Genomic DNA, 16,641 nt, shown 5'->3' on the forward strand with positions numbered 1-16,641 from the left:
CTTTGCTACCCTAACTCAATAGACAGACCTGAGTACTCTGCTTCCTTTCTTTAATGAAACTTTTTAAACCTAGATCTGAAATTTTGATTTAAAAAACTTTTCAGAGGTTATATCTTTCGAAAGAACTTTCTTTTGAAATTCTAAATTATATATCAAGCCTTTATTAACTGAATACAAATAAATTTCTGTATATATTGTTTCTCAGATTTTAGAATAAAAAATTAAATCTCGTGAACATTATATGAGAAATGTGGTAGGTCTATATAGAAAAGAAAAATTTTTTCTGTTGTATGACCTGAAGTAACTGCATTCTGCTCTTCCTCTCCTTCACTACGTATTTTCTTCATTGACACAACCAGGTGTGGTACTCTCTCCTCTCTTTTGTGTCCTTTGAAAGCTTTTCCACTGAGAAATGAAAACGGTTGAATTTATGTCTGCTGAAGTAAGTAATAAGAAAGTAGTTTCTTGGCACCTCCTCTAATTTCTCAGGGTATGAATCTCCTATTGTATTCATTCATATAAGAGTGCTTAAAGACAAAGCAGTCAATATAAACTTCGGAGTGAAAATCCTAAATGGGGAGCTATAAAAAAATCTATTTTATGGGAGATGTTCCTAATGTTGGCTAAATAATAATTAATATGTTAAAATATGACCCAAAGAGATCAAATGTTTGTCAAGTGTTCAATCTAAACAGGTGATTCATTTATTTGACCTTAAATTTTCCAAAGTTTGATTTCATTTTTTAACTTTAAAATATGAAGAAAACTGCCATGATCTTAAAGACAAAGCAAATAATTACAACCACACTTAAAGTGCACACGTGTTACATAAACAGCAGATGATCCAATGTCTTACCTTCATCATGAATTTCTGTAGGGGCATAAGGAAAAGAGAAAAAGCATTAAATACATATAATTTCAAAGACTTATTTTAAAATATCTCTTACTTACAAAAGCTCCATTGTGCTCAATGGAACTATGTGAACAATAAACATTAAGAAAAACCACAATTCACTGTGTTTTCACAACCAAGCTTAATATCAACTACATGCTAGAGAAAAGCTGCAACAAGCAAAACGCTGTTAAAACATTTTTAGGTCGGTCTTCCTTTTTCTGTGAAAACATGCCACTCTAAGGTGTGATTCAATGTACGACATATTAAGCACTGAAAAAACGTTTTTAATTTATTGTTTAAAAATAATCTTAAAAATATGCTCTATAAGTGCTTTAAAAAACCCTTCATTTCAGCTTTTGCATAAGAAATGCAGTGGTAATAAGTAAAAATAGTGGATTAGAAGTAGGTAGATTATACACTAATATGCTGCATTGAGCTGCTCATATTACATGCAAAATAACAGTAAGCAATTCCTCAGATACTACATATTGTGAGATGTGAATTTTGAAGAAAAATCACAAAAAAATTTTCTTTTTCTCTTAAAATGGCACAGTCTCTTTATGACTTATATTACACTGGCTCTTTTTTCATCTACAAAATCCCATATATATTAAGAAGGAAAAATGATGTTATATTTCCAAACTTAGGGCTAAATTTAGTTGTTCATAATATATCTAAGTCCTACAAAGAAACAATATGTATATCCACATTAATTTTAAAGAACATAGCAAGGGAACGTTTTCTAATAAAAATCATTTTTAAGCCTTAATTAAAAAATCCTGACATTTTGTCACAGAACATGGTTTTTAATAGATATTTTCTTCATGAGATTTTTTTTAATAGAGTTTACACTTTGGGAATTGTTCTTTTTATTTAGATTGATCTACTTTAATATTATAATGGATAGAAAAAGAGTGGTCAGTAGAGTTACTAAAGTCTTCTTTTCAGAATTTCTAACTTGTGTATGACTGCAGAGGAAACAAAGACACAGAGGAAAGTAAGCTGTATATACGGTAAAATGGAATGAATACTGAAAATTAGTAAAGGTGAGAATACCCATCTTTAGGAGAAAAAAGAATAGTATACGTAATAAAACCCAAATCCGTTGCCATCAGTCAATTCCAACTCCCATTATTTTCAAAAGAAAATTAAGAACACAGAAGATTACTTGTGGCATTGTTGACATTAACTTTTTTTGTACAATTAATTTATTGGTCAATTTGGCTTAAGTGCTAGATATTCAAAAGCTGTAACATTATGAGCTATCCAAACAAGATCATTCAAGGGCAAAGAAGAAAGCAAAATATACTAATACAAAAAGGATGTATATAATAATCTTAATTTAAACACTGCTTAGATAAGATGAAAAGCATCAAGCAGGACAACAACATAAACCTTTAAATGTTGATGACATGATAAGAGGAAGGAAGAAAAAGGAAGTTATATATAAAGATAAGTACTGAAGAAAGTAGCTTAAATTTAAGTTGGAAGAGTATTATTTTTATGCTTACAACAAATATGATAAAGGAATTAATTATTTGATTTGTTGCACTCGTGAAAAATTCATTAGACAAGAGCTCTAAGATATATAAAGGATGACTACAGGGACGTATAGGTCCCTGGGTGGCAAAAACAGTTTGCACTTGACTGCTAACCTAAAGAAGCCGTGGTGGCACAGTGGTTATGTACTCGGCTGCTATCCAAAAGGCAATTTAAATCCATCAGCTGCTCCTTGGAAACTGTATAGGGCAGTTCTATTCTGTCCTATAGGGTCACTGTGAGTTGGAATCGACTTGACAGCAATGGTTTGGGGTTTGTGGCTAACTTAAAGGTTGGCGGTTTAAACCTACTTAGCAGTAACTCGGAAGAAAAGGCATGGAAATCTGCTTCTGTAAGGATTATGGCCAAGAAAACCCTCGGAGCAGTTCTATAACACATGGCATTGCCATGAGTCAGAATCAACTCAACCACAACCAGCAACAATAGGGGCATATAGCATGGATTTTGACACCGCTTTCTGTCTTACAAGAATTTTTTTTGGATGATGATCAGTTTGCAAAGAATCACAAAGTGGAGGATTTTAGTTCTTTGGGGTAAAATTGCAAGTGGCAGTAACTCAGTGCCCCAGGGTTAGTTTAATGACTTCAAAATTGACAGGTTAGATAAACGTCCAAATGTGAGCAATAGTTGGGGGCATAACCCATCCCCCTTTCTCCCATGAGGCTACCTTAACATGAAAAACAGGAAAAGAAATCGCTAGGTTTTAACACAAACGTCAGTGTTTTAACACAAACATCAATGACCCTAAGAGACAAATAGCTAACAAAAAAAGCAAGACTGTCTATGATCTATAAGATTATGTAGATCTAAAAGACCTAAGGGATTTTCTTAGGATATATGAATAATTATGAGTAGAAAAACAAATCAAACAGCAATTCTTTATTCTGAAAATTGTAAACCAAGATTGGCCATCAAGAGAATGCAAAATTATGTTCATTACATTACTGGCGCAAAGAAAGAAACAGTAATCTAGCTGATATAAAAAATTTAGCTCCTCTACCATAATTATTAAGAACATTTCAAGATCTATGCTGAAGTACAACACTGTCAGTGATAGGATAATATCCATATGCCTGCAAGGAAGACCAGTTAATATGACTATTATTCAAATTTACTCACCAACCACTAATGCCAAAGATGAAGAAATTGAAAAATTTTAGCAACTTCTGCAGTCTGAAATTGATCAAACATGCAGGCAAGATGCGTTGATAATTACTGGTGACTGGAATGAGAAAGTTGGAAACAAAGAAGCAGATCAGTAGCAGGAAAATATGGCCTTGGTGACAGAAATAATGCCGGGGATTGTATAATAGAATTTTGCAAGAACAAAACTTACACATTGCAAATACCTTTTTTCAACAATATAAATGGAGACTATACACACGGACCTTGCCTGGATGGAATATACAGGAATCAGATTAACTACATCTGTGAAAAGAGATGATGGAGAAGCTCAATATCATCAGTCAGAACGTGGCCAGGGGCTGACTGCTGAACAGACCAGCAATTGCTCATATACAAGTTCAAGTTGAAGCTGATGAAAATTAAAACAAGTCCACAAGAGCCAAAATATGACCTTGAATATATCCCACCAGAATTTAAAGACCATCTCAAGAACAGATTTGATGCATTGAACATTAATGACCAAAGACCAGATGAGTTGTGGAACAACATCAAGGACATCATACACGAAGAAAGCAAAAGGTCATTAAAAAAACAAGAAAGAAAGAAAAGACCAAAATGGATGTCAAAAGAGACTCTGAAACTTGCTCTTCGACACAGAGCAGATAATGCGAATGGAAGAAATGAAGTAAAATAACTGAACAGAAGATTTCAGATGGCAGCTCCAGAAGACAAAGTAAAGTATTATAATGACATGTGCAAAGACCTGGAGTCTTTATCAAGCTGAAAGAACTGAACAAAAAATTCAAGTCTCTAGTTGTAATATTGAAGGATTCTAGGGGTAAAATATTGACTGACACAGGAAGCATCAAAAGAAGATGGAAGGAATACACACAGTCACTATAACAAAAAGAACCGGTGGACGTTCAACCATTTCAGGAGGTAGCATATGATCAAGAACTGATGGAACTGAAGGAAGAAGTCCAACCTACACTGAAGGCATTGGCGAAAAACAAGGCTCCGGGAATTGATGGAATACCAATTGAGAGTTTCAACAAAAGAAGGCAGCACTAGAGGTGCTCACTTATCTATGGCAAGAAACTTGGAAGACAGCTACCTGGCCAACCAACTGGAAGAGATTCATATTTGTGTCCAGTCCAGAGAAAGGTGATCCAATAGAATGTGGACATTCTTGAAAACTATCATTAATATCACATGCAAGTAAAATTTTGCTGAAGATAATTCAAAAATGGTTGCAGCAGTACATAGAAAGAGAACTGCCAGAAATTCAAGCTGGATTCAGAAGAGGATGTAGAACACGGGATATTATTGCTGATGTCAGATGGATCTTGGCTGGAAACAACGACTACCAGAAGGATGCTTACCAGTGTTTTATTGACTGTGCAAAGGCATTCGACTGTGTTGATCATAACAAATTATGGATAACATTGTGAAGAATGGGAATTCCAGAACACTTAATTATGCTCATGAGGAACCTGTATACAGACCAAGAGGCAGTCGTTCAAATAGAACAAGGGATACTGCATGGTTTAAAATCAGGAAAGGTGTGTGTCAAGGTTGTATTTTTTCACCATATTTATTCAATCTGTCTCTGAGCAAATAAACCGAGAAGCTGGCCTATCTAAAGAACGTGGCATCAGAATTGGCTAAAAGACTCATTAACAACCTGGGATATGCAGATGATACAACCTTGCTTGCTGAAAGCTGATGACAACTTGAAGCACTTACTGATGAAGATCAAAGACTACAGCCTTCAGTAAGGATTACACCTTAACATTAAAAAAAAAAACAAAAATCCTCACAACTGGACCAATAAGCAACAGCATGATATACGGAGAAAAGACTGAAGTTGTCAAGGATTTCATTTTACTTGGATCCACAATCAACGCCCATGGAAGCAGCAGTCAAGAAATCAAATGACGTATTGCATTGGGCAAATCTGCTGCAAAAAACTTCTTTCAAGTGTTAAAAGCAAAGATGTCACTTTGAGGACTAAGGTGTGCCTGACCCAAGCCATGGTATTTTCAATTGCCTCATATGCATGTGAAAGCTGAACAATGAATAAGGAAGACCAAAGAAGAATTGATGTCTTTGAATTATGGTGTTGGCAAAGAATATTAATATACCATGGACTCCCAGAAGAATGAACAAATCTGTCTTGGAAGAAGTACAGCTAGAATGATCCTTAGAAGCAAGGATGGCAAGACTTTGTCTCACATACTTTGGACATGCCATCAGGAGGGACCAGTCCCTGGAGACAGACATCACGCTTAGTAAAGTAGAGGGTCAACGAAAAAGAGGAAGACCCTCAATGAGATGGATTGACAATTATGGGCTCAAACGTAGCAACGACTGTGAGGATGGCGCAGGACCGGGCAGTGTTCCGTTCTGTTGTACGTAGGGTCACTATGAGTCGGAACCAACTCGATGGCACCTAACAACAACAACAACAATCATAATTATGCCTTTCAGTTCAACCTTGAATTTTTTTTAACTGTTATTCCAGTTTACTGAAATGACAACTTATTTAAAATTAATACTGCTATATTTGGACCTGTCTTAGAACTTTTCAAAGAACCTTTACTGAAATGTTTCCTCAAAAACTACATAATGAATTAGCAACAAATCAACAAAATGAACAATGGGGGCGGGGGCTTGTCATCAAAAAGAATTATCAAATACAACAGGCTGAGAGATTATGGCAAAATCTAGACTTAGGAGTCCTCCTAGCATTAGGTTTCCATTAAGGCATAAAATGTGCTATTCTGCACACAAAATAAGCATCTAATTTAAGCTTCTTTTGTTATTTTTTTCTCTCTGTGGTTTAAAATGCTAGCATTCTCCAGATTCCTCCAATGGGTAATCTCTCTTTTGTGAGTGAGGAACTATCTAGTAAGCGTCATTATATTGCAAAAAGAGAAAGTTTTCACCATCTAAGACTTTGGTTCAGTGCTGGCTGTTTTTAATTAATAATACCCTCAACAAATTTTAGGAGGCAAAAGAAATTTAAGATTAAAAATTTCAAATTCCAAGCTTATATCAATATATATTATTTAATAGCATACATGGATATATATTTGTGAATAACCTCAACCATCGGTTTTATGATGAAAATATCATGTGTAAGTGCTTAACTTTCTAGGGTTCCCATTGCTGAAAATGTCCAAGAATGCACTAACAGACGGACATGTCGATTGTAGGCCCAGAAAGCAATTAAAAGGGAATCTGCTTTCAGCCTGGGACAGAACAATGACAGATATATAACTTGTATATATATATGTGTGTCTCTCTGTGTGTGTGTGTATGTGTAGGAAACCCTGGTGGCGTAGTGGTTAAGAGTTCAGCTGCTAACCAAAAGATCTGCAGTTCGAATCCACCAGGTGCTCCCTGGAAATCCTATGGGGCAGTTCTACTCTGTCCTATAGGGTTGCTATGAGTCGGAATCGACTCGATGGCAACAGGTTTGGTTTTTTAAATATGTATATGCATATATATATATATGTACATATATATATAAGTATCCCGTAGCAATGTTCTTCTTCACTTATGTTAATGACCGTCACTGGCACCTACTTATATATACGTGCTGCTATTTAAAAAGAATTCACTGTGTTTTCTGACAGATTGGTAGCAACAATTGTCTTTCTCAACTTATCTACAAGGATGCTCCGCACAGGAGGCGCTTAAACGGGCTGGCTTTTCTTTTGAGTATAATGGATTTGACATATATATGTTTATATAATTATCTCATTTCACCTTTACAAAGGAAAAGGAAAATAAATGATTCTGATAAGCTACTATAAATCCTAACATTTTATCTCTCTAGCACGTGTTTATAAATCACTGAGCTATGTGGTTGCCTAAAATACGAAGCAGAAGAGGTGTCTGGGGCTTCTTCCTCAGCTTGTCTCAAAAGAGAATTTCTCCAAATCAAACACAACAAATTGATCTTTACAGAGGACATCTGTAAAATAATGACCTGAAGACATACAGTAGCCATCCTATATGAAGATCACCACCTACATGTAAAATATAGCGTATAGCAGGATACAAAAGATTCAACATATTTTTCAAATTATTTCAAATACAAATGAACCTTGATAACATGAAAGAATTTCACAGATTCTCACACTATTAAAATAAAAAATACATTTTTTTTAAACAACTATTGATTTAGGACATTTTAAATGATTTTGTATTTTAACAATTACAATAACATCAACATATTTGAAGAAGCATATGTATACACCATTCAGCCTATAAACAATGCTGCATAAAAAACAACTTCACGATCTTCTCTACTCTCTATTGCCCCCATCCCCACTCACGACCTACATGCTAGGTCTCCATGTCGGACACCAATGTTACAGCTCAGGGGAGGGCTGGGGGTGAAGTAGATGGACATAGCAGTCAATCACTTTTTAATATAAGTCTCAGAAAGGTTATTTTCTTTCTGTACGTGAAGAGCAGCTTTAGACCACTCAGTAGGTTTATATGATTAAGAAAGTACACAGATGCTCAAAGATTGGTGGAGAGAGGGACAGTGGTAAGTCCCATGCACTCCAAACCACACTGTTAGACAACCCAAGCAGGGAAGCCAAAGGCAGTGGCTGAAGTCAGCTTGGTGCCCTTAGCTGGCCACGGTCTCCAATCTATCAGAAGAGCTTAGAGAGAGTAAAGAGATGGTTTCTTAGAGAGAGGTGGTGGTAGGCTCTGAGCCCACCTCCTCCTCAAGCTTGTCCTTCTCAAGCCTAGTGAGGGTGGCTTCAGCAAGATCCATGTCCTCAGGAGCTGGGACACAACAGACCAGTGTCTGTGATGCCTAGAGATCGAATGGCAACAGCCTGGCAAAAGTGGCCTGTGACAGCAAAGGACAACTGGAAGTGACTGCACCGCCACCAAGCAAATAGGGGCCACACTAGGTAGTGTCAGCCTGGGATTATCTTAGATGGAAGGCCCAAGAGATCCCAGCATAAAGACATCCAGGGGCTGAGGATGCAATCATCACTGACCAGCTAGAGGAGACACATTTGGCTACAGAGAGAAAATTGCAGGTTAATAGGAGTTCCCCTAAAGAAACCTCCCAAGCACCCACAAGAGAAAGTAAGCTTTAAACATCTGGCAGGTCTGATGAATATCATCAAATAAGACCTTTCCTGCCAACTTTCCTCTTCTCCCTTCTTCCCACTGCACCCCATGAGACTCATCCTAGATTTAACCCAAGGAATGGAGAACTAGCCCCAGTGAGCAGTTTGAGTAGTCTTAAGGTAGGTAGGCAGGGGTATAAATTTATTTCTGTTGCCTTTCAATGTACCTGAAGAGGAGAATTTCTGGAGAATTTCAACCTTTCTAACAGGTTTCAGCAGAGCTTCCAGATTAAGACTAGGGAGAAAGCCCTGGTGAGCTACTTCCAAAAATCAGCCAAGGAAAACCCTATGGATCACAATGGTCTGATCCTCAACTGATCACAGGGATGGCACAGGACTGGGTAGCTTTTCCTTCCATTGCGCGTGGGGTCGCCATGAGTTGGGGGCCGACTCAACAGCAGCTAACAACAATGGCCAAGAGTATAATATCTGAACTTTCAAAGAAAGAAAAGAGAAACGTAAATATAACTACTGTCAGTGTTCAAAGACAAATCCAGTGCAATCGCTTGATACCTAAATGAACACATATTTTAGCATCAATATAATTTATCATTAATACAATAGTAAATATTTTAGAACAAGAAAGAACTAGTTCAGATTCTAATCGTATAAAGATTATGGCCCACAAATAGCCTACAAGAGGCTATACCACTAGTCACTGGTAAAACAAAGCTTCATGATTTTCAGCTAAATGGTATTTCTATTTCTCAGAACTAGAAAGCAATCTGTATTCTGAGGATTTACAAATAAACTTAATAAAAACACATTTTGAGATGAGAAGTTATTAAGGAAAAACCAGAAAGAAAAGCCACGTGGTGAGGCAGATCAAAATCAAACAAATGCACAAGGAAGAAATGGTAACACTTCTAGCCCACGTTAAAATGGCGAGGTTCATTCATTTATGTATTCTCTATATTCTATTTCCAGAAGAAATGAAAGAAACTTGAGTGGTTGGTTCAAGAAATATCAGTCTGGATATGCATTGAAATGCTGCAAAGAAAGTTTAGGAATGCAAAAATGAAGAAAAGGCAAGGGACTTGTTTCAGAACGACATATTAAGGGAAAAAACAAAGAAGTGGCATACTGGTTCTTAGAGAGAAACAAGCTTCAACTTCCAAGGTAAGAAAACTGCAAGGAATGGGTTAGAATTTTAACTATAAGCATAAAGAAAAGTATGAAATTTATAAAAGAAATCAGTGAACAAAATTAGTAGTAGTTTAGTTATGAAGGGAAGGACAATGAAATTGCACCCAGGAATATAATATAAAAGTGGTAGTTCTCAAAAATCAATATGGGTGTCATCATCATGGAAATGGTAAATTTAAAAAACAAAAGTCTCTTTGAATACAATGGGCTGAAAGAAGTGAAAAAGAGCAAAAAACTACAATTGCCCAGGCAAACATACTATTGTTTGGGAAATTCTACTGAACAGGCACTAAAAGGGTACGGAAAAGAAGGCAAAGTTCTCAAAATATTGCATCAAGGAAATTGGATTCCAGAACTAGAAAAAATGAGGACGATAAAATGAAGTTATCAGTTAAGCCAATCTTAAATGATTCATTGTAGTAAGTTACAGAGATAAATAAGAATAAAATAATACAACAATGAAAAACCTTACTGTTTCTGCACTCTTGGAAAAAAAGTGGAGTGGAGACATCATTGCTGATCAGACCTTTATCTCTATTCAGAATCGAGGGGTATTAAGATTTGGAAGGAATCTTAGCTCTCCTTTCCCTTCCTTCCTCCCTTCCTTCCTTCCTTCTTTACTTCCTTCCTTTCTTTTTTGTGTGCCATTTTGGCTACATCATTCAACTTGTGGCAAGGCTGGTCCTAGGACTTAGTCTCCAGAGTCCTGCAACTGCATTCTTCCCATATGACAGTAATCCTCCTCAACTTTTTAAGACTGTATGAATATATACACCCAGTCTTCACTTATCGACTATCTCATTATCAGACATTTCACATTTACAACACTGGTAAAAAATCTACTATCTATTTTGTGCATTAACGACATATGTCTGGCAGTAATGTACACTGGTACCTGAGGCTAGAGTAATGCTCTCGCTGTGATAGCTAAGGTTATGTGTTAACTTGGCTGGGCCATGATTCTCAGTACTGATGTAATTTGGCAGTTATGTAATGATGTAAGTTGGCAGTTATGTCGTGATGTAGTCATCCTCCATTTTGTGATTTGATGATGTGGTCAACCTCCATTTTCGCATAATGTCGATTTTCACATAACTACCTGGTCTTTGGAACCTAACCATGTCGATAAGTGAGGATTGGGTGTACATACATAATTGCCTTTTTCAATAGTAGAGGGAAAAACATAGGGGCTAAAGAGGAGATTTTAAAATTAAACAATCAAGGTTTATTGGCAAAAGATATACAGCATTAATAATACAGGCCTTTCTGTTGGTCAGAAGTATATTATAATTACTAAGTCAATTATATAGAAACTATATGGTTCTAGGGATAGAGAGTATTTTAATATACTCTATTTCAGCAGAGCCAAAATCAAAAACTTATAAGGCTCAAATGAGGGACCTGTCAAATATTTGTTTATCACACACAGCAGTTATTTTGAACAGTAATAGTACAAGCCACATTAGGAAGCAAAATAAAAAGATTAGAGGCAACAGCAAACATGCATTCGTTTAAATCACAATTTGTTTGTAAATACATGGAAACACATACCCATTTTTCCACATCAACTTGCTGTGGAAAGAAAAAAGTAAATAAATAAACAAACAAATAGCTAGCAATGTTTCAATCACTGTCATTTAATCGAAATGTCCTTGTACCCAAATCTATTTTTAATTTTAAATGATAAATAACAGTATTCAAACTTCTAATTATTAACATTTAATCTCCTGAAACAAACAAAAAATCTGAAATTAATTTAGTAATCAAAACTTCAAAAGATGTTAGACTGGTAATGGACCAGGTACCTGAAATAATGAAAATCCAGTATATTCAAAAGCAAACATGAACATTTACCTAATTCTGAAACCTAATAGGTCTTTTGATTTAGGAACTACTGGTGGTGCACTGGTTAAGCACTCGGCTGCTAAATTAAAGCCTGGTGTTTTGAACCCACCAGCCGCTTTATGGAAGGCTGCTTCCATAAAGATTACAGCCTTGGAATCTTATGGGGCAGTTCTACTTTGTCCTATAGGGTCACTATGAGACAAAATCAACTCGACAGCTACAAGTTTTGTATTATTTTGTTCTGTTTTTAGTGTCCTCTAACCATAAGCATCTATATAATGAAAAAGGTCAATTTAGAGATATAGCATCTAACTATAATTCTCAGTGATATTAAAAGTAAAAATTCTTTTATCCCGATCTTTACAGCACTATATAAAATTTCACAATATAACAAAAGGCAGGTCTTATCAAACAATTATGGAAATTATATTAGAATCAAATTATTTTTAAAAATTACCTTTATTAATAAATGTATGTTAATTTCATAATCAGTATGTGACTCTTTAAAAAACAAATGAATATTACATCCACAGTATAAATACAACGAACAAGTTAAAAAGCCAGATGTCAACAAAGGCTAATGTAAACTACTAAAATGTCCAAGGATTCCAAGCAAATCTATCAGAATAAAAATTTTCAGCACTGAGGGACACACTCAATCTCAATGGTAAGTTTCCATAAACCACCCTTTCTATGGAATGTATGATGGGTGTCCTGTGAGAATTAAGGTTGGCTTCAGACTCGTCACGCATTTAAGTTTATTTGTAATTTTTTCCTTAGAAAATTAATGAATCAGGTAAGAAGTTTATGCTACTTAGGAGATAATCTGGGAATAAAAATATATACAGGTGAAATTGTTTTGAAGTCCTTGTAAAAATGCAATAGATGACTTAAAGAGCATTTTAACTTCTTTAGTAATTTAGTCAACAGAAAAATCTGTTCTTAATCTCGCCTCCCTTTGCATTTTAAAAACACACAGTGGTTATTTAAGAAAGAACCCTGTACTAAATGGAAAAGCCTGGTTTTCACTATAAATTTTGCAAGATATTTAGCGTTGTATAAAGTTCAAATCCTCATTTTAAATGATACTGTAATTAGAGTGATGAATCCATTGCTTTTGATCATGAGACAAAGTGAAGCAATTTATAATCACGTCCAGTACGATGTAGTCTTTCCATTTTAAAAAATCATTCCTCAAAAGGACAAACTCTTACAAGGAAAACAATTCATGGAAATGTAAAATGATTTCCTTTTCACATGTATCCAGAAAACAAGATATGCCTTACTTTTAGGGGTTTCACTGATTGTCAAAGACATTATATTATGACATCATCATGTTCATCTAAACGTTAAACATTCACACACACACCCTGCATCACTGCAAAGATAACAAGGATTTTTCCATTGAAAGAGAACTTGTTATTAAAAGTCATAGTTAATAGTACTAGTAATAGAAGATCACACTTTTTTTTAATGATTTAAATTACAAAAAAGAAATAGCTTTAAATTTTAAACTGTGAAGATGAATGTACAAGCAACAGCTCATCCTGAAGTTACAATCCGGCTATCAATCTGAGGAGTGTTTGTTTTCTATAGTTAACTATGCGTACTTCTACAGAGCTTCCCATCAATGCATCTCTCTGGAAGGAGAACAAGGCCAGAAAGCAGCGTCTTAAGTACTAAGAATTAGTAGCAAGAATACAAAGATTCAATATCCAAATACCCAAGGAAAGGCTTAGCAACAGCACGTGTTGGGGATGAATTATCAGTTAAACACACAACACAAGACAAATGTCCACAGAGTTAAAAGACAGACTAAAGTGCAATAAAGCTGTGATTATGTATAAGCGGTGCAGAGCGATTTCATGACACCTCTCTTATTAATGCTAACAAGAGTCATTTATGTAATTAAAAGCCTACAAACAATGAAAAGAATGATTTATACAGAGCTAGTCAAGGAAGAGAAATAGGAAATTCACAATAAACATGACCAGTTTTAGAATTACTAAACAAATCCACAAAGCATATAAGACAAATGAACATTTTCTCCAACAATTTGTTAAGCAGGTATGAGGAATTTTTGAACTACATATTGATTCCATTAATTTAAAGAAAACATTTTAATATCTGTAGGAAACTACATTAAAATATTTTAGCACAAAACTAGAAAAAGAACCACTTCATTCTTCAAATAAATACAAAATTTTTATTAAAGGAAACAAAATGGTCATCTAAATACCCACCAGATTTAGCAGAGAAGACATAAACTAAGAATACAATACAAAAAGTAATTAATTCTAAATTATGTTCTATCATTACTTGACATCTTTATCATTATATGATGAAGGTCATATGACATCTCTGTTTTTAGACTCATTTTAATTAATAAATTTAGGGCACATTAACACGAACTATTTCATAGCCTCAGAAGTGTTGCACTTACTTCTTCCAAATTGCTTAACTTTGTTTCACTGTTTAAGGTGGAGAATTCTATTGTTATTAAATCTATAGGTCATATATTAGGAAGTTTCTATGTTCCAGGCTTTGGGCTAAACACTTTAAATATAATCTTATTGTCTTTGTTTTATATATGAAGGAACAGATGACATATAAAGGAGTTATGAATCTTCTACAATACTAAAAATTGTCACATAGCTACTTAATAACGGAGCTGAGACCCCTTGAATTTGGATCTCTGACTTCAAAGCCCCAGCCTCCCAAACTACCTTTGTGTATCTCAAACCCAAGATACATCTTTCTTTTTCTTTTTTCAAATTATTAATCTGCATTCAATTTGGAATTACAGAACAGCCTATTTCTTAATATAGGTGCCACTGTATACCATGTGCTAACAAGACACCATCAAGACAAGAAAATAGTGAAATGTACCTAGAGATTCTTACATAAACGAAGATGTCATTTAGTTTCAGCTGTTCTAACAGCAGGCCTGATTTTTTGCATAGATACAATTCTACCAATTGCATTTCAACAATAAGACATTCATCATAAATTTAAAGTTTTTAATACTGTTCTAATATTGAGGCATGATACAAGTAATTAAAATATTTAATGTATGCTTACAATTCATTACCTTGCTGTTAAAATTTTCCTTAGAGTAAAGTGAAAAACAAAAAATTCATTGACCCTATAAATAATTTTCCAAAGTGCATGTTGTGTATTATTAAGACTGGAAAAAAAACCTTGAAAAATTTGCACTGTGTTCCGAGAATGAAATGTTTAAGACAGGTATTATTGCTTCCTTAAATGTTTGGTCAAATTGATCAGTGAAGTCATCTGGACCTGGACTTCTTTGTGGTAATGTTTTGAATTACCAATTCAATTTTTTAAATAGGTATAAGACAGTTCATATTTTCTACTTCTTGTGTGTATTAGTAAATTGTATTATTTTAAGAATTTGATCAGTCCTTGAAAGTTTCTGCTTCAGTGAAATAAAGTTATTCACAATATTCTCTTAATATCTTTTTTTACTTTATATTTATAGATAGATGATAGACAGACAGACAGATAGACAGATAGATAGGTAGATTAGATAGATAGATATACCCTGGTGGCATAGTGGTTAAGAGCTCCATTGTTAACCAAAAGATCAACAGTTTGAATCCACCGTTCCTTGGAAACCCTATGAGGCAGTTCTACTCTGTCCTATAGGGTCACTATGAGTTGGAATCAACTCAGTGGCAACCGATTATATATATATAATCCATTTTTTGTGTGTATATATATGTGTACATATATATGTGTACATATATATATACACACACACACACACACAACACAACATTTGCTAACTCAACCTTTTCAAGTATATAGCTTAGTGATATCAATTACATTAAGTGGTTGTGCAACCACTATCCTTAATCAATGCCAAATTTTCCATCACCATAAACTCATTGCTTCCCAAACAATGGTTCCCCCTCTCCTCTTCCCTCCTGTTCCTGGTAACCACTAATAAAATTTGGTCTCTCTCTCTATATGCCTGTGATGGTTAAGATTGTGTGTCAAATTGGCTGGGCCATGATTCTCAGTGTTTTAATGTAATCGCTCCCATGATTGAATATACTGTGAGTAGCCAATCAGATGAAAGGGAGTCTCCTTGGGGGTGTGGCCCGTACCTGTATATAAACAGACTTACTGGCTTTTTGCTTTCTCTGGATCCTGCGGCTGCTTCCTGTCGTCTCATCTCCCGTTCTTGGGACTTGAGCTGTCAGCTTATCTGCCAAACCTGGGGTTCGTAGATCTGCACAGCCCGTGAGCGAGAGCCCTGCTCTCCGACCTGCCAATCTTGGGCTTTCCAGCTTCTGCAGCTGTGTGACTTGGGAGAGGCCTCTCCCCTGATCCACGGACTTGGGACGTTCTAGCCTCTACAATCACGTGAGCTGTTTCCTTGATATAATCTCTCTATATATATATATTTATACACTTTACTGTTTTTGCTTCTCTAGAGAACCCAGCCTAAGACAATCACTGTTGGTTAAAATAAGATATTGGAAACAACAACAGAGGATGGACTCAATAAATTATGGTACATTCATATAATGGAATACTATGCCCCCATGAAACTATGAAGCAATTCTACACATACTAGTGTGAAGTGGATAATAATCCAATAAAATGGAAGAGATTTTCACACAGGATAAAAAAACAAGACCCAACTCTATGCAGTCTATAGGAGACACACTTTAGGTTCAAAGATACATAAATTTGAGAAGGGAGCTCCAGCATCCTTGAAGACTGCTGTGATTGCTATTTTATGTAAGTCAGATTTGACAGTGGGAACTGCCCTAACTGAATTAAGACACCTAACTACAATGGGGTTGATTGGACCCCGTGGTAGTAGAAGCCAAGTGGCTGCACTCAATCTACAAAGACAAGGTGGGCGTGGTT

The 16,641-nt window shown here is 35.3% G+C and overlaps 1 protein-coding gene across 1 annotated transcript in view; it reads right to left on the bottom strand.

Moving 5' to 3' along the window:
• RYR2 (ryanodine receptor 2) overlaps positions 1–16,641 on the bottom strand; it is a 529,910-nt gene that overhangs the window by 445,980 nt on the left and 67,289 nt on the right. The window contains exons 4-5 of the mRNA XM_023728152.1: positions 11,443–11,463; positions 857–871 (exon numbers count right to left, since the gene is read on the bottom strand). Of these exons, the coding sequence (XP_023583920.1) occupies positions 857–871; positions 11,443–11,463 (36 nt within the window). The remainder of the gene's footprint in view (positions 1–856; positions 872–11,442; positions 11,464–16,641) is intronic.

Source organism: Trichechus manatus, unplaced genomic scaffold, assembly GCF_000243295.1.
Source record: "Trichechus manatus latirostris isolate Lorelei unplaced genomic scaffold, TriManLat1.0 scaffold00021, whole genome shotgun sequence".
Classification (NCBI taxonomy): domain Eukaryota; kingdom Metazoa; phylum Chordata; class Mammalia; order Sirenia; family Trichechidae; genus Trichechus; species Trichechus manatus.